Here is a 26,032-nt window from a genome sequence, read left to right on the forward strand (position 1 = left end):
CAAGAATGCAGAAAAGCAACTGGATGACAATGGCCAGTCCTTGAGAGTAACGGTGAAGAAGACACTGATTCAAATGTGTCACATGTGTGACACAAACACATTTGCTGATTGTTTAGTGTGATAAATTTTCAAGTTTCACTTCAGGATGGCAAGATAATATTTTTGTAGATTGTTTAATTAACATCGTTAGAGTTTTATGAGTTGACAAGCAATTGTTAATTTAATCAATTTTAGCCTGTGCTACACACACACACACACACACACACAGAGAGAGAGAGAGAGAGAGAGAGAGGCAGATAAGGAGAAAGGACATGGCGAATGCACGGGAGGGATAATAGGCATGTGTGAGGCTGAAGTGGGAGCAGGGGAGGGAATGGAGGCAGGTGGAGAACAGGGACGAGCAAAGGCTGAAGCCAAGGGGATTACAGGACACTGCAGAATTTGTATCACTGGTTGGCTGTATCACTGTCTACTACTCATGACTCTAGCTAGTTCACATTGAGCTCTTTACACTGAACATTGGTTGTTATCTCTTGAATACTCTGAAACTTTTGTCAGTGTAGGCATTAAACAGTCATGATAACAGTCTTGAGGTTACTGTGGACAAGATTTGAATTTATTCACAATGACCTGGATATTCTCACGAACTTCATATTTATGTGTGTACTTTTTTGTATTAATAACCAGTATTTTATACACCTTAAGCAGTATATACCAAAATTACTACAATATTTTCATAGGAAAATATTAGGAATCAGTCAGTTTTGTACTGCAACAAATATATTTTTTTCTAAATATAAAGCTTTGTTGATAATTAGAATATGGAGAAATGTGTATGAAATCTTTGTGTGAAAGTTCTAAAGAACACACTGGAACTCTAACTTCAAAAATGGTACATGGTATTTTAACTCTGTCACTTCCAACATGTCTACTCATGTTACCTCTCTTGCTATCGAAGAAGGGATCTGTAACTTTGGAGATATGAAATTCAATGTTATTTATTAGTATTGTATTTCAGCAACGTCACAATAAACAACATTTTTGCAGGAAATTAGCTTTATTATGGTATGACTACATTTTCATGCATTTTTTATTGAAGTGAAGGACATACAGTTTTTATTAAAAAAGGAAATAGAAAAACAGCATTATGCCTTAATTTAATCCACAGATAGATGTCTTTCTGGGTTGAGAATTTTTGTTGTGTCTTTTAGCATTGCATGCCAGATGATAACATCACTCTATGTAGAATGGATGAGGGCTGTCTCATAGTAACCAGCCAGAATTTCCTTTTTCTGATTATTTTACTCCAAGAGGATTTGCATTCTGCTCATAGGAGATCTGAATCCTGAAGCCACTGTCACCCTCTACATAGTATGTGACTGTCTGCAGTCTCTTGTCAGGCAGCAATACATAATATTTCCCTTCGACTCGCCCTGCTTCATTTCCACTTTCTTGTTGTCCATAGTAATTGTTTGTAGGTGGGTCTTCAACTTTCCACTCAAAATTGTACTGAAATATAAAAAGAGAATTATTTCCAGACACAGTATAATTTCTATACGGGACACATGATAATTCAATGTATACTATGTTATTTACATTATATATGTATACATATATTTTTAATAATTTAAAAAAAAATCCAGCAAAAATTATCAACTAAAGACATCTGAACACTGAAATCAATGTTGATGTGTGTTGCAAAATCTTCTAGGTTGGTACACCACATCATTTCCCTCTTCAAACTTCTTCTTACACAATCAGTGTTGCAACCCTTCAGCTGGAATCTTCTGCTGTCCTGAGTTACCTGAACACTGTTTGAAACATTAACTTTGTAAGAAGAAATTTGAAGAAGAACATGACATGCCCTGACAGCACATAAGATTTCACCCTGAATGGCAATGGCCACAAAAGCCTTCAGACTTACATGATACTGATGTTGAATGAAGGTTTACCTACTTTACTCAGAAATATATTTGATCAATGTACAGGGTGTTTTGTTTCTCCTTACACAAATTACAAACACTCTTGCGCCCATCAGACACGGGAAATTGAAACACATTATAGTATGTGATCACATGGAAATGATTCATCTTTGAACATTGGGTCTTACTGAAATCATTGTTAACCAGCACATCATACACATCCATTGACACAGAAGGAAGATCCCTATGGAATAGTCTGAAACATATCCTCATGCTCTGCATGTCTGATTTAGCATATGAGGGTCATCTCAAAAGCTCTGCACACAGTTAGATAGAACCAAAGAAAATTATGGATTTTACAAAATACCTTCACAGAACTTCAACATAATTTCCATTCTCCCTTACGACAGCTTCCCAATGTTTTGGCAACTTCTGTATTCTGGATAGGGCACCTTCATTGTTGAGTTGTCTGATTACTCACACCACCTCACTGGAAGCTTCACCAATTGTAACAAAACATTTTTCACAGACTTGTTCTTTCAATTTGGAAAACAAATTAAAGTCTGTATGTTGGGTGGGGAGGTGTTTCCCATCCACATTTGTCAAGCATTTCTTTCACAGGTAAGGCAATATGCAGTCTTGCATTATCCACAAAATGTGGACACCAGCTGTTAGCATGTCAGGCCTTCTTTGACGAATTCAGGGTGCAAAACGTTTTGCAGAAACTGCTTGCTGTATGTGTCTGTTAGTGACATCCATTGGAGCACTCTGTTTGTAGCTATGACTCCATTCATGTCATATGCAAAAATCATCATCAGTTTCACCTTCGACTGTTTGCAGTGAAATGGAGAGTTGGAACTTTTCCATTGTGATGACTGAGGTTTCAGTTCTGGAACACAGATGATTCTGTGGAGATCTGGGTTGCAAATTTCTCAACCTCCGCTATTGGGTGGAGAAATGTAGGGTCCCCCTGAATAGGTAAGGTGTGCACAACACGCAGGAAGCAGCTACAAGGGTAGCAGAGAATGTGTAGAGGGCATATGTGGGGTTTTTAAGTTAGAGAATTCCCTCCCTAGGCCCGACAAGACACCTCCTGAGATGCAATAAGGTAGTACTAGACAAAACGTAACAGGGAATAACAATATTAATGTGGTAATAGTAAACTGCAGGAGCGTCTATAGAAGGGTCACAGAACTGCTCTCATTAATAAACGGTCACAATGCCTGCATAGTACTAGGGACGGAAAGTTGGCTGAAACCAGATGTAAACAGTAATGAAATTATAAACTCAGATTGGAATGTACACCGCAGAGACAGGCTGGACAGTGAAGGGGAGGCATGTTTATAGCGATAAAAAGTGCAATGGTATCAAAGGAAATTGACGGAGATCCAAAATGTGAAATAATTTGGGTGAAGGTCATGGTTAAAGCAGGCTCAAAGATGGTAATTGGATGTCTCTGTAGGCCCCCTGGCTCAGCAGCTGTTGTGGCAGAGCACCTTAAGGAAAATTTGGAAAATATTTCGAGTAGATTTTCTGACCATGTTATAGTTCTGGGTGGAGATTTTAATTTACCAGATATAGACTGGGAGACTAAAATGTTTATAATGGGTGGCAGGGACAAAGAATCCAGTGAAATTTTTTTAAGTGCATTATCTGAAAACTACCTTGAGCAGTTAAACAGAGTTCCGACTCGTGGTGATAACATATTAGACCTTCTGGTGACCAACAGGCCTGAAGTATTTGAGACAGTTAATGCAGAACAGGGAATCAGCGATCATAAAGCAGTTACTGCATGGATGATTTCTGCCGTAAATAGAAATATTAAAAAAGGTAGAAAGATTTTTCTGTTTAGCAAAAGTGACAAAAAGCAGGTTTCAGAGTACTTGATGGCTCAACACAACAGTTTTATCTCAAGTACAGACAGTGTTGAAGATCAGTGGACAAAGTTCATAACCATTGTACAATATGCATTAGATGAGTATGTGCCAAGCAAGATCATAAGAGATGGAAAGGAGCCATTGTGGTACAAGTTAGAAAACTGCTACGGAAGCAAAGGGAACTTCACAGCAAACACAAACATAGCCAAAGCCTTGCAGACAAACAAAAATTACACGAAGCGAAATGTAGTGTGAGGAGGGCTATGCGAGAGGTGTTCAATGAATTCGAAAGTAAAGTTCTATGTACTGACTTGGTAGAAAATCCTAAGAAATTTTGGTCTTATGTCAAAGTGGTAGGTGGATCAAAACAAAATGTCCAGACACTCTGTGACCAAAATGGTACTGAAACAGAGGATGACAGACTAAAGGCCGAAATACTAAATGTCTTTTTCCAAAAGCTGTTTCACAGGAAGACTGCACTGTAGTTCCTTCTCTAGATTGTTGCACAGATGACAAAATGGTAGATACAGAAATAGATGACAGAGGGATAGAAAAACAATTAAAATCACTCAAAAGAGGAAAGGCCGCTGGACCTGACGGGAGACTAGTTTGATTTTACACAGAGTACCCGAAGGAACTTGCCCCCCTTCATGCAGTGGTGTACCGTAGGTCTCTAGAAGAGCATAGCATTCCAAAAGATTGGAAAAATGCACAGGTCATCCCTGTTTTCAAGAAGGGGCGTCGAACAGATGTGCAGAACTATAGACCTATATCTCTAACATCGATCAGTTGTAAAATTTTGGAACACGTATTATATTCGAGTATAATGACTTTTCTGGAGACTAGTAATCTACTCTGTAGGAATCAGCATGGGTTTCGAAAAAGACGGTCATGTGAAACCCAGCTCGCGCTATTCGTCCACGAGACTCAGAGGGCTTTATACTCGGGTTCCCAGGTAGGTGCCATATTTCTTGATTTCCACAAGGTGTTTGATACAGTTTCCCACAGTTGTTTAATGAACAAAGTAAGAGCTTATGGACTATCAGACCAATTGTGTGATTGGATTGAAGAGTTCCTAGATAACAGAATGCAGCATGTCATTCTCAATGGAGAGAAGTCTTCCGAAGTAAGAGTGATTTCAGGTGTGCCGCAGGGGAGTATCGTAGGACCGTTGCTATTCACAATATATATAAATGACCTTATAGATAACATCGGAAGTTCACTGAGGCTTTTTGCGGATGATGCTGTAGTATGTAGAGAGGTTGTAACAATGGAAAATTGTACTGAAATGCAGGAGGATCTGCAACAAATTGATGCATGGTGCAGGGAATGGCAATTGAATCTCAATGTAGACAAGTGTAATGTGCTGCGAATACATAGAAAGGAAGATACTTTATCATTTAGCTGCAATATAGCAAGTCAGGAACTGGAAGCAGTTAATTCCATAAATTATCTGGGAGTACGCATTAGGAGTGATTTAAAATGGAATGATCATATAAAGTTGATCGTTGGTAAAACAGATGCCAGACTGAGATTCATTGAAAGAATCCTAAGGAAATGCAGTCTGAAAACAAAGGAAGTAGGTTACAGTACACTTGTTCATCCACTGCTTGAATACCACTCACAAGTGTGGGATCTGTACCAGATAGGGTTCATAGAAGAGATAGAGAAGATCCAACGGAGAGCAGCACGCTTCATTACAGGATCATTTAGTAATCACGAAAGCATTATGGAGATGATAGACAAACTCCAGTGGAAGACTCTGCAGGAGAGACGCTCAGTAGCTCGGTACGGGCTTTTGTTGAAGTTTCGAGAACATACCTTCACCAAGGAGTCAAGCAGTTTATTGCTCCCTCCTATGTATATCTTGTGAAGAGACCATGAGGATAAAATCAGAGGGATCAGAGCCCACACAGAGGCATACCAACAATCTTTCTTTCTGCGAACAATATGAGACTGGAATAAATGGGAGAAGCGATAGAGGTACCCAAGGTACCCTCTGCCACACACGGTCAGGTGGCTCACAGAGTATGGATGTAGATGTAGATGTAGATGTAGATGGCTCAAAACCTCCTATCCAGGATTCATCAGTGCAACAATCCTTTTCAGAAACTGTTCTCCTTTTGTTCAATGATGTAGAAGGAATCCTTTCATGATTCTTCTCTTCACTCAGATCATGCAGAACCAACCTGGCAGTAATTTTTCTCATTTGGAACTTTTTACTTAATATTCTTTAAACTGGAGTGACAGACATTCTGGCCTCATATGCAATTTCCTCATGTGTTCTTTGTGTATCCTCTCTCAAAATGTCATGAACAATAACCTGATAGGTGCAGTCTGTTGCAGCTGATGGCCTTCCACTTCTTACCACTCCCTGTTTTGTCCTTAGTGCTTATCTGATCTTTACAGAAACATGCATACCATCATGATACTTTGCTATGCTCCACTACATAATTCCCACATATCTCTCTCTCAAAGCACTGTAGATTTCCATATGGTTCTTTCCATCATGTAGCGATTCGATTTGGATATTGGAACACTGGTCACTACATGAAATCCAACCTGACTCAGTTTCAGCTTCCTTTTTAATATTGAATTACTCATGACACAGCCATGCAAACTAGCAAACACATCTGCAAATGCAATGCCTAAGGATTGGGAATTTGTACAGGCACTGATAACTGTACAGTTGAGTGTCCCACAAACCAAATATCATCATCATCTAAAGTCTCACTCACAACTTACATCACTTTCAATCTTATTATGCCACCATAACGATTGTGCAATGTGCAGGACTTTTGAAATGACCCTCATATAACAGGACTGTCCTTTGAACAATACTAATGAATTTAAGCCATGAACTGTAGATCACTGCAGCATGTTTGTTATGTTTTTTACAAAATAAATTGCTAGATAGCACCACCAGGAATGTACGGGAATATAAGGAAACATGAAATCCCTGTATTTGCTGTCATTAAATTACTGTGCATAACTAACTAAATAATCTGACCAATCTTCTCACCCTCATAAATTTGTATAGACTGAAATGAAATGAAGCCCTATGGAGAATAAGAATAGATGTGTGGTGTATGTTTGCAGGGTGGTGGGGATAGAAACTACCAGTTACATAGATACAAAATAGATCAGCTACTGTAATTTAGCATTCTACAATTTGACTTGCTCTGTGAAAATTACAGCCTTAAAAAGAATGTAGACGCCCTTCCTGGATGCACAGATGAAAATTCATTCATTTATTCACACATTGTGCTCCAGAAATCTCAGAATGAATGAGTGCCTTCTGATACATAGATGGAATGAAGGTATACATTCACAACTAAAAACAGCTACTGCACATTGCTTCTGTAAAGTATACTAACAAGAAATATGACTACTGCTATGTTACTCACATTGACAGTGAAGGGACTCAGTTGGGACACCTGCTAAATCATGGTACAGAATTGCTGTCCAGCACCTGATTTCACAAGATGGATGTGTAGTATTGTCAATAGATGAACTAATAGTTCCTTCCCTAGGGATGAGACTGGGATGGGGTGGGGAAGGTTAAAAGGAAGGGTGGGTCACTCAGACTCCTGGGCCATTGTCAGATGTGGTGATGTGAGGCACATTCTCTAAAAAAATGGTTCAAATGGCTCTGAGCACTATGGGACTCAACTGCTGAGGTCATAAGTCCCCTAGAACTTAGAACTACTTAAACCTAACTAACCTAAGGACAACACACACATCCATGCCCGAGGCAGGATTCGAACCTGCGACCTTAGCGGTCGCGCGGTTCCAGACTGTAGCGCCAGAACCGCTCGGCCACCAGCGGCCGGCTGCACATTCTCTATGGCAAAGATTGTAGCTACTGAAGTTGTTGGTAAGATTTGGGCAACATACGGTAACTTAGAGAGAGCCTCTTCAACAAGTAACCATATATCTCTCTTGAACAAAATGGCTCTCGCTTATCAAATTTGTGATTAACGATAGCAATTTTGACAGAGTGTTGGCATTGGTATGTGAAGTGGTGAGCATGTAGTTGATGAATTTTTCTTAAAGCACCCACTGCTATAATCATTGCATTCTATAATCTGGTAGGCTTTCCATGGTACTGAATGTGTCAAATTTAGCAGCTTGTGGCCTGCAACCAGTTGGAATTTTATCCTACATCAAAAAAATGAAATTCGTTTTTAGTGCGAAAAATAGTCAGTGCTGCCTTTTCTATTTGGCTATGATTCACGTCTGCCACTCTTATGTTGCATTCAGTTGTTTTGTGTCATGAACAGAGTTATATGACAGAACTGTGCCTATCCAGAACTGCTGAGCATCTGTCACTAGGACAAAATGTCTTGTGATGGACCACAAGAATTTGTCTCCCCTTTTTAATTTGATTGTGAGGATATGACACTGCTCAGCATTCAGTATAAATTTAACATGGTAAGTTGCTTTGTACAAGAATGACAAGAGTTCTTTCAAATTTTAGGATGCAGGAAGATTATCAATCATATTGATGAGGGCCTGAGAGGACCTTTTCTCAGGTCTGGCTTAGGTACTGAATGATCAGTTTGAAAAAATAATTATACTTACTTAATATACACTCAAACCTAATAACTCTCAAGTCTGTAAAATATCCATTATAGGTTTCAGACTCAGGGACTGTAATGTCATCAAAACAGTTCACAGTTTGTGATGCCCTCTCCATAACCTGCTCTCAGTATTTTTTTTAAATATTGTAGATGTACTCACAACACTGAAAGGCAACATATTATACTGATCTAGCTCAGTGTGTGTGTGTGTGTGTGTGTGTGTGTGTGTGTGTGTGTGTGAATCTATTCTTTTCATAATATTGTTGATATTCCAGCCTGGACTTTCCATTGTTAGGGAGTAGGCAGGTAGTACACTACATCCCTGTCTTCCAATCTGTCTTATCCAAGCACTTCATTCTAGGTCCTTCATTCTAACTTTCCCCTATTGGTTCTTGTACATATAGTGTGTTACCCATCTTTGCCTATAGGACTGATGACCATAGATGTTAAGTCCCATAGTGCTCAGAGCCATTTGAACCATTTTGGGACCTATGACCGTCGCAGTCTGGTCCCTTGAATCCCCCAAACCAACCAACCAACCTTTCCCTATAGCTTATACCTATTTTCCTGATAATTTCAATCATCTTGCTTCATTTTCTGCTCCAAATGCTTTCCCTCCCTCCCCTCCAGTAGAGAAATCCTATGAACATGAACTTCATTTTATTCAGTCTTGTTTCCATTATCAAGTGCAAGTTCAGAACTGCCTCTCTTCTGACTTTTCTAAAGCCAAACTGATCATCATCTAGCAGACACTCAGTTTTCCTCTCTGTTCTTCTATTATTCTTGTCAGCAGTTCAGATTCATGAGCAGTGATAGTCGATGATGCAGTAGTTCCCACAATTATCTATTCTGGCCATCTTCAGGACTGCATGGGTACTATTTTGCTGAAAGCCTGGTGATATGTCTCCAGATTCGTAGAGTCTACAAACCATCTAGAATAGTCATTGGTTGCTACTGTTGAACTCTGACTCTAATAGTTGCTCCCCTATGTCTTCCATATTTACTTGCATATCCTCTTCTATAACACTGTTAGACTGTTTCTTCTTCTTGTAAAAGAATTCAATGTACTCTTTTTCACATATCTGCTCTCCCCTCTGCATCTAACAGTGGAGTTCCCCTTGCACTCTTAATGTTGGTTTCTTTGCTCTGAATTTTACTGAAGATGGTTTTGACATTTCTGTGTGCTGAATCAGACCATTTGATCACCATCTCTTTTTCAAATTCTTCACTTTTCCCTTCTTCTATTTTCCCTTGGTTCCCCTGTACTTCCTGTCTTTTCCTGAACTTTATTTTGTTCTTTTGTTGATCAACTGAAGTATTTCATCTGCTATCCAAGGTTTCGCTGCAGTTACCTTTCTCATATCTATATTTGTCTGTCTGCCCTACTTCTGCAATTGCCCTTTTTAGAAATGTCCATTTGTCTTCAACTGAACTGCCTATTATGGTATTCATTATTGCTGTATACATGACATTACGGAAAATAAAATGCACTCCATCATTCCTCAGTAGTTCAGTATACTGTTGCTTTACACTGTGATTCTTCTGATCAATTCTCTTAAACTCTGGTATACTCTTTATCATTAGTAATTTATGATCTGAGCCCATATCTGCTCCTGTGTACACCTTACAGTCTTATTAGTGACTGCACTATCTCTGTTTGACCATGATGTAATGCAGCTGGATCTTCCCATGTCTCCAGGTGTTTTTCAAGTGTACCTATTGCCTGTGATTTTTGAACAGTGTATTTGCTACCACTAGCAGAAATTTATTTCAGATCTCTGCTAGTCTTTCTCTTCTCTCATTCCTACTGCTGAGACCTTGTTTTCTTGTAAATCTGTCTTCTACTCCTTCCCCTGCTTAAGTGTCCTAATGACCCATGACTATTAAATTTTCATTTCCCATTACATATTGAGATACATGTTCAGTATTCTCATATACACTCCTGGAAATGGAAAAAAGAACACATTGACACCGGTGTGTCAGACCCACCATACTTGCTCTGGACACTGCGAGAGGGCTGTACAAGCAATGATCACACGCACGGCACAGCGGACACACCAGGAACCACGGTGTTGGCCGTCGAATGGCGCTAGCTGTGCAGCATTTGTGCACCGCCGCCGTCAGTGTCAGCCAGTTTGCCGTGGCATACGGAGCTCCATCGCAGTCTTTAACACTGGTAGCATGCCACGACAGCATGGACGTGAACCGTATGTGCAGTTGACGGACTTTGAGCGAGGGCATATAGTGGGCATGTGGGAGGCCGGGTGGACGTACCGCCGAATTGCTCAACACGTGGGGTGTGAGGTCTCCACAGTACATCGATGTTGTCGCCAGTGGTCGGCGGAAGGTGCACGTGCCCGTCGACCTGGGACCGGACCGCAGCGACGCACGGATGCACGCCAAGACCGTAGGATCCTACGCAGTGCCGTAGGGGACCGCACCGCCACTTCCCAGCAAATTAGGGACACTGTTGCTCCTGGGGTATCGGTGAGGACCATTCGCAACCGTCTCCATGAAGCTGGGCTACGGTCCCGCACACCGTTAGGCCGTCTTCCACTCACGCCCCAACATCGTGCAGCCCGCCTCCAGTGGTGTCGCGACAGGCGTGAATGGAGGGACGAATGGAGATGTGTCGTCTTCAGCGATGGGAGTCGCTTCTGCCTTGGTGCCAATGATGGTCGTATGCGTGTTTGGCGCCGTGCAGGTGAGCGCCACAATCAGGACTGCATACGACCGAGGCACACAGGGCCAACACCCGGCATCATGGTGTGGGGAGCGATCTCCTACACTGGCCGTACACCACTGGTGATCGTCGAGGGGACACTGAATAGTGCACGGTACATCCAAACCGTCATCGAACCCATTGTTCTACCATTCCTAGACCGGCAAGGGAACTTGCTGTTCCAACAGGACAATGCATGTCCGCATGTATCCCGTGCCACCCAACGTGCTCTAGAAGGTGTAAGTCAACTACCCTGGCCAGCAAGATCTCCGGATCTGTCCCCCATTGAGCATGTTTGGGACTGGATGAAGCGTCGTCTCACGCGGTCTGCACGTCCAGCACGAACGCTGGTCCAACTGAGGCGCCAGGTGGAAATGGCATGGCAAGCCATTCCACAGGACTACATCCAGCATCTCTACGATCGTCTCCATGGGAGAATAGCAGCCTGCATTGCTGCGAAAGGTGGATATACACTGTACTAGTGCCGACATTGTGCATGCTCTGTTGCCTGTGTCTGTGTGCCTGTGGTTCTGTCAGTGTGATCATGTGATGTATCTGACCCCAGGAATGTGTCAATAAAGTTTCCCCTTCCTGGGACAATGAATTCACGGTGTTCTTATTTCAATTTCCAGGAGTGTATATTCTCTACCTCTTCATCTTCTGTTTGTGTTGATGGTTACAGGCAGTTTTCTACCCAAGAGAAATAAGGCATCATGAATCTCTGCCTGCTCCTGCATCTTCTTTGAGAAGGCTGTTGGAAAAAAGGAGTAATTCCTTATGTCATAAATCTTCAGCCACCACTGATGATTTTTATTCAAAATGTAAGCAGTGGTTGTTGCTGAACCCAGGTTCAAGACATTCTGATTACTGATCAAAGATGCTACACCTAGACCATGGTGCCCATTAGAAGATAATTGCAAAGGAGATTGAATATGAGTATCAGAAATGTTACTAGCCTTGCAAAATAACAGAAATAATTGAAGTTACCTATTCCAAATTTCCTCTGAATCATCATATGCCAGCAACATAGGTGCTAATAATACTATTGTACATATCACTGGTGTTTGAGCTGTTGGGGGGAAGATTCTCCTGTGCTGCTGTGCATTTTAGCAATTCATTCTACTAGCAGTCCTATAGTATCTTGAAATGTCTCTGAATTTTCTGTTGTTGTCGCTGTTGTGCAACGTCAGCTGCTTCTGGCACAATTCAGTGAAATCTGTGTCCATGGTGCACTATTAATACACAGGTGTTTGAGCTCTTCATCACAACTTTTGTTTTGTAGTCTGACACAGCCTTGGTAGGTCACTGTTATGGAAATCAAGACTGAAGTAAAATAAATAGCCAAAACTGCACTACAGGGCACACATTAAAACAGCAAGTAACTTCTACTCCAGTCAGTACCAGTTAACAGAGCCAGAGTCATCATAAATAGCAATGTACTATTATGTGGAGCTCTAAGTTAAAGTCCAGGCCCACAAATTAGGGTAACAATTTGTATTTGATAATCTGCAAACAGAGGCTTTCATAACGATATGCACACTGCTGCTCTAGCTGTCTGTGTGGGTACTTATCTTGTGTGGAAGGTCAATGGCCATTCATTCATAATAGAAAAAATGGACCTGTGGACAGACAAATATCAGTGTCACCACTTTTTGAGATTGTCGCCATCTCACTGCAGCAGTGAAATATTAGAGACCCTCTTCCTCCACTTGTTTTCACTAAAGTTTGTCATTTTTCAATTGAGAGTTAATGATGAACTGTATGAAATGATTATGATAGTTCCAAAGCAATACAGATAGTTGACACATCTCTTCTAATAAGTCTATGTCCTGAACAAACCATTCAAATCATAGTCCTAGAAGACCTTCCTGAAACTAATGTAAACTACTATTTACAATATAAATACACAGTGTGATTCTTTGATGGTGTTATAATCTTTATGGATGATGGGAAAGGCTAAATGTAACAATTTGAGGTAAGGGATCCTGGTCTTGAAGTGACAGAGTCAAAAGTTATAAGAAAATATTTTCCTGGTAGTTCTGGCAGTGGGATACATGCACCAGTACTGTTGTTGCTAAAACTGTAGGGCAGACAACATACAAAGGTGATACTATGGCCCAAAACAAGAAAAAATGTCCAATAAACATGGGTTCTAAAATGCATACCTTAAGAGGTATGGACAACTGTTCAATGGAAGAGACGTGTTCCACAGCTTTTAATGTATGCATTTAAAGCCCTTGTTTATTGGATATTTTTTTCTTATTTTGGTTCATGCTGCCACCTCTGAAAGTTGCCTACTCTACAGTTTTAGCAACAACACTACCAATACACATATTCCACTGTCAGAGGTATCAGAAAGATTTGCTGGTAACTTCTGACTCAGTTGTTTCCCAATCAGGGTCCCTCACCCCAAACTGATACCTTTACCCTTCTCCATCATCCCTGAAGGTTTGTAACATCATCACAGAATCACCCTGTCATCTCACTGGCAATAAATGTTTATTTGACTGGCCTATAATTACCAGTTTCCTGAGACCCTTCCAGTTTGTGGAGGAAAATTACAGTGGTTTCCCACCAATCACCTAGTCATTTCTATACAGTCAAGTGTACTCAAAATAATGTAGCCAGGTAGAGCACAACCTTTGAGTCAGCCTCTAGATTAAATTAGATATATCGATCATACCATAGACCCATTTTGAGCATATGCTCTTGGCTCTGGAACATGTCAGAAAAATATAATACAGAATATATGTTGCAATAATAATTAATACACTTAAATCTGATGTTCACTCAACAGAACCGTAATAATGAAGATCTAACAGGTGCGGGAAAAGTAAAAAAAAGATGAAGATAATTTTAATTTACAAAGTCACAGAATGTATATGTATGTGTCTTTGTGCTAAGAAACCGAAGCAGTTGGGAGTCAATAAGTTGTTCAAGCTTTTCTTAAATTTATTGGTAGCTGAATGTTTTGTGGTTGTTGCAGTTTACTGGAAATGTGTGTTCTTCTATATTGGGCATCATTTTTCTGAGCCAAAGTAAATGTCTTTATGTTCTTTAGCAGGTTATCATTTTAGCTTTGAATTTTTGAACTAAGACATTGTTAAAAAAGAGATATACTGTTTTTGTGATAGTCTTCAGAATGAAGATATTACCAGCATCTGACAGAGTTTGAAAGGGGTCTCATTCTGTGTCATCCTGCACCATCGGTGCCGGAGACTGCCAGCAGACAGACTAGGGAATTACCATACCCTAGGCTGCCACCAACACCACAACACAAATGACTGTCTTTGGAGTGATGCCATGATTTGGAAGCTTGAACTGCTGATGAATGGTGTTGCATTGTGTTCAGCAATGAATCATGGTTCTGCACTACCCTGGATGACAGTCATTAGCGAAGATGGTGGCAAACTGGTAAAGGTCCCTTACTTCCTATACACAGTAGTGTTACCACTGGTGTCATAGTGTGGGGACCCACTTGGTGACACCTTAGATCCCAACTGTACGTCATGGACATCCTGGATCCTCATATGTTATCTCTGACATGACAGTATTGTGGTACCATATTTCAACAGAACAATAGTCATCCACTCGTGTCTCTACGAACTGTCTGTGTGATGTTGAGGTACTTCTGTGGCCAGCAAGGTCCCCGATCTGATCCAAGCAGAACATGTGTGGGACCAGCCAGACATCAACTCTGTTCCACAGTCAGTATTTAAGATATCAAGGATAAGTTACAACAGTTGTGGGCCACTTGCCTCAAAGCGGGGACAACAGCTTTATGACACCTTTCACAATTGAATCAGTGCCTGCATCCAGGCCAGAGAGGGTGCAACGTCATACTAAGTGCACCCATGGTGCAAAGTTCTTTGTAAATATGACTCAGTTTTGTAATCACTGCAATAACATCACATACCCTTTCAACCCATGAAGTTTCATTTAATTTTCTTCTCCCCTCATGAGCACTTTACTTTTTCACTGAGACAATGAGTGTTGAATTTGGTTCTGAGACTATAAGGAATTTATTTGCAGTGAATTTTACTCACAGGCATTGGTGGGCCTTCAGTTGTGGCATCAGCTCCTCCTTGAGGCATAGCACTTGCACATAAGATGAGGCCACTGATGAGCAGTGCAATCACATTAGCCTGTTTAGCATCCATCTCTAGTCCTCCTGGAATTAATTTTCAGTGGTGTATATTCAACAGTAAAATATGTAATTTATTTTTAAAATAGTTACCCTTATTTGACACATTTTAGGTGTATATCTTATAATAATTAAAACATCTGTAAAACTATTGACAGGAAAGGTACCCACTCACCATATATTTGACAGATTTAGCAGTAGATAGGTACATAAACAAAACTGAACTTGTCACTAAGCTTTTGTGCAATGTCTTTTCTCAGAATTAACAAACAAAACAAAACAATTCACACTCACATACAGAAATGTTGCTCCAATCTGACTGCTTGACTGGGACAAGGGAATGTGTCAGTTAGAGTAAAGGAGATCCTTAAATGCCACCCAACCCAATGTTCACACCCCACCATTCACAATTTTTAGCGCATTGTTCACGGCAGTACCCTACCCAATACAAAAATTTGCAACTATTCCCCTGATCAGTCTTCTTTGGTCTTCATTAACTGAGCTAATAAGCAACATCTTTTGCCTGCAACAAGATAACCTGACTCATATAGCAGTCCTATCCTATTTCATTGCTGCCTATCCATCCCATAGGTCTCAACCTACCTTCCCTTCATCTCTCCACTTATTTCCCCACTCCTTGAATAGTAGTTGTATCATTTTCAGGACTGTGGGAAGTTAGACTCTATGGGAGAGACTTTTTAGTGGGGAGGGATGCCTTTTGTATGAATAGAGATTGTTAAGAGATGGATGACAACATCCAGGAAAGTGATACATAAAGAGGGCCAAGTGAAGGGATGCGAGAAAAGGAATGAAGGCAATTAAGGACTGAGGATATAGCATGTCTTGGTCTAGGGCCCAGAACTATGAGTAGATAAGCAGTGTTGGATCTTGTGCAGCAGGAAACTATTCCCCTCGGTGGCCCATAAACAGGTTGACATGTGAGAATGAAGCTATCAGTCAGTCTAGATGGCAGTCATTAGAATAATACTTGCTGACAAAGACAGATGATTGGATATGAGTCCTAGTTTGACTCAAAGTTTTACATGCTATATTTTAAATAAATAACATCTTTTGGCACAGAAGAATAAATTTTCACTTCTGTTCTTTTTTTTTTCACTCTGGAGTTGTCTGTGCATTGTGGGCTTGAGGTTGAAATAAGGACTCAGCTTGGAATCAGGATGAAATGTAATGTAGAACTGCATAAAAACCACACCATGATTGACCAGTAAAATGGTCTGTCACTCATTAATAGGTTTAAAGATTCATTCCAGATTTTTCTCATCACAGGTTATCACAATTTATTGCTATTTATGTTTTGTTACATGAGAAAGTTGTGACACAGATATGCCTGATTAAATGCAAGGATTATTGCTGCAAATTCCAGAATTTTAATTACAAACAATATGTATGTGATAGGGGTTCCTAAGTTCAGTAACTCCTAGTACCTAAAACAAGGATATAAATGACTCACATTAAAGCCACTAGTGTGATTAACAGTGAGGTAGGTGGCATATCAGTCAGCACGGATGTGATTTTAAGTCAGTATTCCTCAGCAACAAATGAGAATTGAACTTATTTCCTTTATCTACTTCAACAGTCATTCCTCAGACTAAATTATGCTAAAAAGAATTATATAAGCAACATGATCACATAATGGGAAGAAATCAGACAGCAAAATGAACACATGGACACTCCTATAAAGATAAATGACATTTGGTACATGTCACAAGCATGGAAATCTGACAGCAAGCATTAACACATTGACTGTTGTGTGGCCACTGCCAACCATTGCGGAACTGCAGACTTGATTCCATGTGCCCAGCAGTAGCCACAGATAAGTTGCACATCAATTCCATGTGCCTGGCCTGGCAGTGGAACATCCATCATAGTGCATGTGGCAGTCAATGTGTTAAAGAGGAAGATTTGTATGCTAAACTTATCATCCATGGGTAAATGAACCCAGTACCTAATGTATGAAAACTCATTTACATGGGTACACCAACTGTGACAGGTCATGGTATTTTTCTACCAAGTATGAACTGTATGAACTGTATTATGCTTGTGAGGTATTTGGTTTGATTTTGTGGGTCTGAATCATCACTTTTACTTGAAAAAAATCCTCTGCAGTGGTACAACTTCTGGTTATGATACACGAAGTCACTCAAACGAAGCATTTTTAATGTGTAGCTTGTCATTATAAATTAGGAAAGGAATAGTATGAAGAATAGTCCAGTCACAGCATATGAGTTGTTATCAGAATGAATCTTTCACTTAGAACAGAAAAATGCTGTAAGAAAATTTCCTGAGAAATTAAGATTCCAGAATGAGATTTTCACTCTGCAGCGGAGTGTGCACTGATATGAAACTTCCTGGCAGATTAAAACTGTGTGCCAGGCCGAGACTCGAACTCGGGACCTTTGCCTTTCGCGGGCAAGTGCTCTACCAACTGAGCTACCCAACCACGACTCACGCCCCGTCCTCACAGCCTTACTTCTGCCAGTACCTTGTCTCCTACCTTCCAAACTTTACAGAAGCTCTCCTGCGATGGGGTGTGAGTTGTGGTTGGGTAGCTCAGTTGGTAGAGCACTTGTCCCCTAAGGCAAAGGTCCCGAGTTCGAGTCTCGGCCCGGCACACAGTTTTAATCTGCCAGGAGGTTTCAAATTAAAATTGTTTGCCAGCCAGATGTGGAATGAACTCTGGAGTTCCACCTTTCATGAGAAATGTTCTTATCAACTGAACTACATTGGTACACTTTATGGCCTACTCTTTAAATGTTACTGACATTATCAGACATGTTTTATTTATTGTTGTATTCAGTCCAAAGACAGGTTTGACGCAGCTCTAAAAGCATCTCTATCTCGTACAACCCTCTTCATCTCCAAATAACTACTGCAACCTACATCCTTCTTAATTTGCTTGCTTTATTCATTTATTTGTCACCAACAACATTTTTTAACACGTATACTCCCCTCCAATATTGATTTGGTGCACCTCGATGTCTCAGAATATGTCCTATAAACAGATCCCTTCTTTTAGTCAAGCTGTGCCACAGGTTTCTTTTCTCTCCAGTTCTATTCAGTACCACCTCATCCATTACATGCTCTACCATCTAATATTCAGCATTCATCTGTAGCACAACAATTCAAAATCTTCTATTTCTGTTTATTGTTCATGTTTCACTTCCATAAATGGATACATTCCAGTCCAGACAAACACCTTCAGAAGAAAACTTCCTAACGCTTAAATCTACACTCCTGGAAATTGAAATAAGAACACCGTGAATTCATTGTCCCAGGAAGGGGAAACTTTATTGATACATTCCTGGGGTCAGATACATCACATGATCACACTGACAGAACCACAGGCACATAGACACAGGCAACAGAGCATGCACAATGTCGGCACTAGTACAGTGTATATCCACCTTTCGCAGCAATGCAGGCTGCTATTCTCCCATGGAGACGATCGTAGAGATGCTGGATGTAGTCCTGTGGAACGGCTTGCCATGCCATTTCCACCTGGCGCCTCAGTTGGACCAGTGTTCGTGCTGGACGTGCAGACCGCGCGAGACGACGCTTCATCCAGTCCCAAACATGCTCAATGGGGGACAGATCCGGAGATCTTGCTGGCCAGGGTAGTTGACTTACACCTTCTAGAGCACGTTGGGTGGCACGGGATACATGCGGACGTGCATTGTCCTGTTGGAACAGCAAGTTCCCTTGCCGGTCTAGGAATGGTAGAACGATGGGTTCGATGACGGTTTGGATGTACCGTGCACTATTCAGTGTCCCCTCGACGATCACCAGTGGTGTACGGCCAGTGTAGGAGATCGCTCCCCACACCATGATGCCGGGTGTTGGCCCTGTGTGCCTCGGTCGTATGCAGTCCTGATTGTGGCGCTCACCTGCACGGCGCCAAACACGCATACGACCATCATTGGCACCAAGGCAGAAGCGACTCTCATCGCTGAAGACGACACGTCTCCATTCGTCCCTCCATTCACGCCTGTCGCGACACCACTGGAGGCGGGCTGCACGATGTTGGGGCGTGAGCGGAAGACGGCCTAACGGTGTGCGGGACCGTAGCCCAGCTTCATGGAGACGGTTGCGAATGGTCCTCGCCGATACCCCAGGAGCAACAGTGTCCCTAATTTGCTGGGAAGTGGCGGTGCGGTCCCCTACGGCACTGCGTAGGATCCTACGGTTTTGGCGTGCATCCGTGCGTCGCTGCGGTCCGGTCCCAGGTCGACGGGCACGTGCACCTTCCGCCGACCACTGGCGACAACATCGATGTACTGTGGAGACCTCATGCCCCACCTGTTGAGCAATTCGGCGGTACGTCCACCCGGCCTCCCGCATGCCCACTATACGCCCTCGCTCAAAGTCCGTCAACTGCACATACGGTTCATGTCCACGCTGTCGCGGCATGCTACCAGTGTTAAAGACTGCGATGGAGCTCCGTATGCCACGGCAAACTGGCTGACACTGACGGCGGCGGTGCACAAATGCTGCGCAGCTAGCGCCATTCAACGGCCAACACCGCGGTTCATGGTGTGTCCGCTGTGCCGTGCGTGTGATCATTGCTTGTACAGCCCTCTCGCAGTGTCCGGAGCAAGTATGGTGGGTCTGACACACCGGTGTCAATGTGTTCTTTTTTCCATTTCCAGGAGTGTATATTTGATGTTAAAAAATTTCTCTTCTTCAGAAACCCTTTTTTTTTTTGCCATAGCCAGTCTACATTTTCTATCCTCCCTACAACTGCCATCATCAGTTATTTTGCTGTCCAAATAGAAAAAGTAATCTAATTCCATTAACATTGCCTGATTTAATATGACTACATTCCATTATTCTTATTATGCTTTTGTTGATGTTCGGCTTCTATCCTCCTTTCAAGCCAATGTCCATTCCATTCAACTACTCATCCAAGTCCTTTGTTGTCTCTGACAGAATTGCAATGTCACTGGCAAACTTGAAAGTTTTTATTTTCTTCTCCCTGAACTTTAATTCACACTCCAAATTTTTCTTTGGTTTCCTTTACTGTTTGTTCAATGTGCAGGTTGTATAACACTAGGGATAGGCTACAGCTCTGTGTCATCTCCTTCTCAATGAGTGCTTCCCTTTCACGCCCTTCTACCCTTATAACCACCGTCTGGTTTCTGTAAAAGATGAAATAGCCTTTTGCCCCTGTATTTTACCAATTCTAGCCTCAGAATTTCAATGATTGTATTCCAGTCAATGTTATCAAAATTTATGAAAAAGATAGATTGCTACTCACCAGAAAGACAACACCCTCAGTTGCAGATAGACATAAAGAAAAGACTGCTACACACTAAGCTTTTGGCAAAGGTCTTCTTCCAAAAAGAAATGAAAGCACACCCACTTTCACACAAACAGGTACATCCCAGGCACACAGGATTGGTATATCTGGTGGCTTTAGCTGGACTGCCACTGTTACATTGAACAAAAGCAGCAATTGAGAGCATGGTGGGAAAGGAGGTGTGACGGCAGAGTACAGATGGATGTGGGGAGGGCGGGGGGGGGGGGGGGGGGGAAGAAGAGCATTTTGTGGCAGAGCATGTAGGGACTACTTTAGAATGTGACAGGACAAGACTTGGGCAGCGTCATGAGGCTGTGGGAAAGGGGGTGGGATAGTGGAAAAGGAGAGGAGCAGAGCAGAGAGGAGAGAAGACTGGTGTGTGCACTGCCAGAGAGTGAGTGCAATGAGAGCGAGAGGATGTGAATTTGGTGGAAGTTGTAGGACAGAGGGGGGAGAAACTGTTGGGTGGAGGGTCTGGAGACAGTAGGTTATCATTGGTTGAGGCTGTTCAGGCTGGGATAATGTCAGGAGCGGGGAATGTGTTGTAAGAATAACTCCCATCTGTGCAAGTCAGAAAAGCTGGTGGTGAAGGGGAGGATCCAGATGGTCTGGGTTGTGAAACAGCCATTAAAACTGAGTATGATCTGCTCACCTGCCAGCTGCATGTTGTGCCACAGGTTAGTCCACTTTGCCCTTGGCCAGAGTTTGGCATAGGACATTCATCTTGGTGAACAGCGGAGTGGTAGTTATACCACTATAAAAAGCTGTGCAATGATTGCAGTAGCCCGGTATATAACATGGCTGTCTTCACAGGTGACCTGGACTGTAATGGGATAGGACAAGCCTGAGACAAGACTGGAATAGGAAGTGCCAGGTAGGTGGATTGGGCAGGTCTTGCACCTAGGGGTTGGTTGTGGTATAGGGATGGATTAGGATGTTGTAGAGGTTGGGTGGCTGATGGAACACCATTTTAGGAGGGGTGGGACCATGGGTAAAGTGTCCCTCCTTTTCTCGGCATGACGACAGATAATCAGTGCCCTAACATAAAACATGGTTCAGTTGCTCCAATCCGGGGCGGCATTGGGTGATGAAGGGAGAGCTCCTTTCATAATTGTTAATATTCCAACCCATCATTCCACTGTTTAATATTATCAAAAGCCTTCTCTAAGCCTACAAATGCTATAAACATAGATTTGACAGTCCTTAACCTATCTTCTGTGAGAAGGTATAGGGTTAGTATTCCCTCATATGTTTGTATATTTCTTCGGATTCCAAACTGATCTTCCCTGAGGTTGGCTTCTACCAGTTTTTCCACTCTTCTGTAAAGAATTCATGTTAGTATTTTGCAACCATGACATATTAAACTGATAGTTCAGTAATATTCACACCTGTCATCACCCTTTTTTCTTTGGAATTGTAATTATTGCATTCTTCTTGAAGTCTGAGCATATTAAGTATCTTTCAAACATTTTGCACAACTGATGGTATAGTTTTGTCATGGCTGACTCTCCTAAAGCTATCAGTAGTTTTTACAATATGGTGACAACTCCAGGGTCTTTCAGAGCTCTGTCAGATTTTTCTTATAGTATCATTTCTCCTATCCCATCTTCATCTACAACCTCTTCCCTTTCTATAACATTGTCTTCAAGTTTATCTCCCTTGTATAGACCCTCTATAATGTTTAGTCTTTCTACCTTTGAGGTCTTCCTTCTTTGCTTAGTACTGGTTTCCCATATGAACTCTTCATATTCATACATCTGCTTCCATTTTCTGCAAAAACCTTTTTAATTTTCCTGTAGGTGGTATCTATCTTTTGCCTTGTGAAACATGCTTCTAAATCCTTACATTTGTCCTTGAGTCATTCTTGCATAGTGAACTTGCACTTCCTGCCAATCTCATTTTTTAAACATTTGTATTCCCTTTTGCCTGCTTCATTTATTGCATTTTTATATTATCTCCTTTCATCATTCCAATTCAGTATCTCCTGCAATATCCAGGGCTTTCTACTAGGTCTTGTCATTTTACCTAATTGATTCTCTGCTGCCTTCACTACTTCTTCTCTCAAGGCTACACATTTGTCTTCTACTGTATGCCTTTCCTCTGTTCTTGTCAGATGTTGCCTAATGCTCCCTCTGAAACCCTAATCAACCTCCTGTTCTTTTAAGTTATTCAGGTCCTTTCACCTTTATTTCCTACGTATGCAATTTTAGTCTACAGATCATAACCAATAAATTGTGGTCGAGTCCACATCTGCCTCTGAAAATATCTTACAGTCTAAAAATCCAGTTCCAAAATCTTTGTCTCACAATTATATAATCAATATTAAAGCTTCCAGTGTCTCCAGGTCTCTTCCACATATACAACCTTCTTTCATGATTCTTAAACCAAATGTTAGCAATGATAAAATTATGCTCTGTGCAAAATTCTACCAGATGGCTTTCTCTTTCATTCTTTTCACTCAGTCCACATTCACCTACTATTTTTCCTTGTCTTCCTTTTCCTATTACTTTAATTCCAGCCCCCCATCACAGATAAATTTTTGTATCCCATAACTATCTGAATAATTTGTTCAACCTCATCATACATTTCTTCAATCTCTTCATCATCTGGGGAGCTAGTGGGCATATAAACTTCTTCTTCTGTGATGTGTATGGGCTTAGTATCTATCTTTGCTATGATAATGTATTACTATGCTGTTCATAATAGGTTACCTACATTCCTACTTTCTTATTCATTATTAAACCTATTCATGGATTAGCCCTGTTTGATTTTTCATTTATAACCCTGTATTTACCTGACTAGAAGATCCCTTCCTCCTTGCACCTGACTGCACCAATTCCCTTTATATCTGTGTTAATTCACCTGACTATCATCTAGGCATTGGGCACTGACTGACATCTCCAACAGTGGCTGCTACTAAAAGACATGGCGGCTGAGAAACAGCACAGGATGATTGCACAGTAACATTCATTTCCACCTACCTCATGCATAAGTGAGTGATGGCCACCTAGCACTCACCCTAACTGCACTGGCTCCACATATAATTCACTTTGTTACTAAACGGTTTGTGACTGTCTAGGCATGTGGCACCCTGAACATTGTACTCATTGTTAAACCTCATATTTGTGACCACAAGCTATACTTGTTCTAGAAGTGATGGTGTATTTTTACGTTGTGTGTTACAACAATATCTAATTTCAGCCTATCCATTTCCATTTTCAAATTTTCTAACCTACCTGCCCAATTAAGAGATATAACATTTCACACTCCAATCCATAGGACATCAGCTTTGTTTCTCCTGGTGATGCCATTCTCCTGAGTAGAGGACTATCTTACCTTGAGAATATTTTACCCAAGAGGATGTCAACATCATTTAACTAAACCTTTACTTTTAGCTGGCTGTTGCACGAGCACAGCAAGGCCATTTTGTTTGATGTTACATGGTCAGATCATTCAGTCATCCAGACTGTTGATCCTGCAACTTCTAAAAAGTCTGCTTCTCCTCTTCAGGAACCACATCTTTATCTGGACTCTCAGCAGATACCCCTCCATTGTGGTTGCACCTACTGTATGGCTGCCTGTGTCACTGAGGCATTTAAGCCACCCCACCAATAGCATGGTCCATGGGTTATGGGGAGGGGTTACTTCAGAGTGAAAGATTCGTTCTCAACTTTACTAAGTGCAGTGCAAATAAATCACCTTTAGCAGTTTTTCTCCTTGTAAATCATAGATTGCAGCAGTCATCCTTTTTAAATTTTATTGTGCAGATCTAGATTTCAGCTACAAGCAAGCCATTCTCAATGCTAAGAATACAAGAAGTACATAGTTAGATGATGTCATAAAAACTTACAACTAATGGCTTAACTCATATGGCTTGTATATTACATACCACTATTACTTTTGCACAATGCATGTAAATACCTGTTGATTGGGCTTCACCTACAGTTCATTGAATAATACTGTTTGTGGAAGGCAGGCTGAATGGAAGGTAACCTGATGAAGTTTTTTTTTCTGTTTTAACTATGATAAAAAGGGAAATGTAATTTTATAAGGAGCTAATGCAACAACTCATTATATGGTTTATGGCCTGAGAGGCTGATAGCCACATAAACAAGAGAGACACACGTTGCTAAGTTTTCTGAGGAGCCCTTCGTCAGAGACAATATAATACATAGGCAATGTTTAGTCTTCAAACCCCCCCCCCCCCCCCCCCCCCATGTTTCCATGCACTGCTTTTCCCTTGTTCTTAATTGCACTATTCATTATTCATTTCTTTTCCTCTTAATCTGTCTTTGCTGCTCACTTTATCATATCTGGACTGAAGGTGGGACAGTGGTTATCGGTGTGCTATTTTTGACCTCCTACTCTTTTTCTGATCACATCCCCTCCTCTAACTTTCATCTTTGTCTTCTCTCGCCCTCACTACAGGTGGGTCGCTCAAATATCATCATTTTGGGTTTTGAGTGAGTTGTTCCTCTCTCCTCCTCAAGGAAGAAAATATTTTTTCAAAAATCCATAGAATTTCCTAATCAAGGCAATTGTTTTGGTAGACTCCATAATGCATCAATAATGTCTGTGTCATTCTCCTGAAAGATGGAGGGATTGTTGTGACCAGGCTAAAAGTCCAATAAAAACAATTAATTATTTCCTGCAGTTGGTAAGATGTTGCGAACTATTATTTCACATTTTTCCAGATTTTGATACATCAACTATAACATTATTAATTTTATTTTTAAAAATTTTTGGTTCTAATTTGCCTCGGGGGTTTCTGAAGAGTGATAGAAATATGTGGATATAGTAATCTTCTCATACATACTAAAACTGTTGCATAAAAACATGCCATAACACTCTTATGTAATGTATTTTCATAGAGAACAATAATGATGTGAGTAGAATTATGATTGCTTAACTGACTGTCTTTTATTTTTTCACCATGAAATGATAAAGGGCAGTTGTTTCATAAAACCTGACAGGTCAGCAGTTGCAGGTAAAACAGCAAGTTTCATCTTCATGTCGGCTGCAAATTACTCTACAGAGTTAAAGATTAAAGGAATCTCATGTATTCATTTACTTAATGTTAACTTTGTAACTTCTAAATTTCCTGTTCTATATGATTTCTTGAATCTGCTTAATGAGCACAAAGAAGCTTGGTAATCACAAATGTCCATTTCACTTGCAATTTAAATAGCCAGTCCTGTACATCTCCATTGACAACAGTACATTGTCCTTTGAGTGCAGTTCTAAATCTTTATAATCATTTCTCTTGCATATTTTTCTGAATTTCATTTCAGCACAGATTGCTTTCTTTGTGTAATTCTTTCTTCTATTTTTGCAATTTACATTCTGATTTAAAAACAACTAGATTTTCATAGTGAATATATTTAGGTGTTTCTTCCCGTACACTGCTTAACTAAAAATACACAGTCTTTCCCTCATAACTGAAAGTATCTCTACATGGTTTCTTTGT

General features: G+C 41.0%; 1 protein-coding gene and 1 non-coding gene across 3 annotated transcripts in view; both read right to left on the reverse strand.

Moving 5' to 3' along the window:
* Positions 1-1,072: 1,072 nt before the first annotated feature.
* The window catches only part of LOC126240049 (uncharacterized), a 69,072-nt gene continuing 44,112 nt past the window's right edge, over positions 1,073-26,032 (reverse strand). For both annotated transcript variants that reach the window (XM_049947902.1, XM_049947903.1), the window contains exons 2-3: positions 15,151-15,275; positions 1,073-1,509 (exon numbers count right to left, since the gene is read on the reverse strand). In XM_049947902.1, the coding sequence (XP_049803859.1) occupies positions 1,297-1,509; positions 15,151-15,264 (327 nt within the window). In that variant the 5' untranslated portion in view covers positions 15,265-15,275 and the 3' untranslated portion in view covers positions 1,073-1,296. The remainder of the gene's footprint in view (positions 1,510-15,150; positions 15,276-26,032) is intronic.
* On the reverse strand, positions 17,635-17,709 carry Trnas-cga (transfer RNA serine (anticodon CGA)). Its single transcript has one exon. It is a non-coding gene; the product is annotated as a tRNA-Ser (tRNA).

This window comes from Schistocerca nitens, chromosome 1, assembly GCF_023898315.1.
Source record: "Schistocerca nitens isolate TAMUIC-IGC-003100 chromosome 1, iqSchNite1.1, whole genome shotgun sequence".
Lineage (NCBI taxonomy): Eukaryota > Metazoa > Arthropoda > Insecta > Orthoptera > Acrididae > Schistocerca > Schistocerca nitens.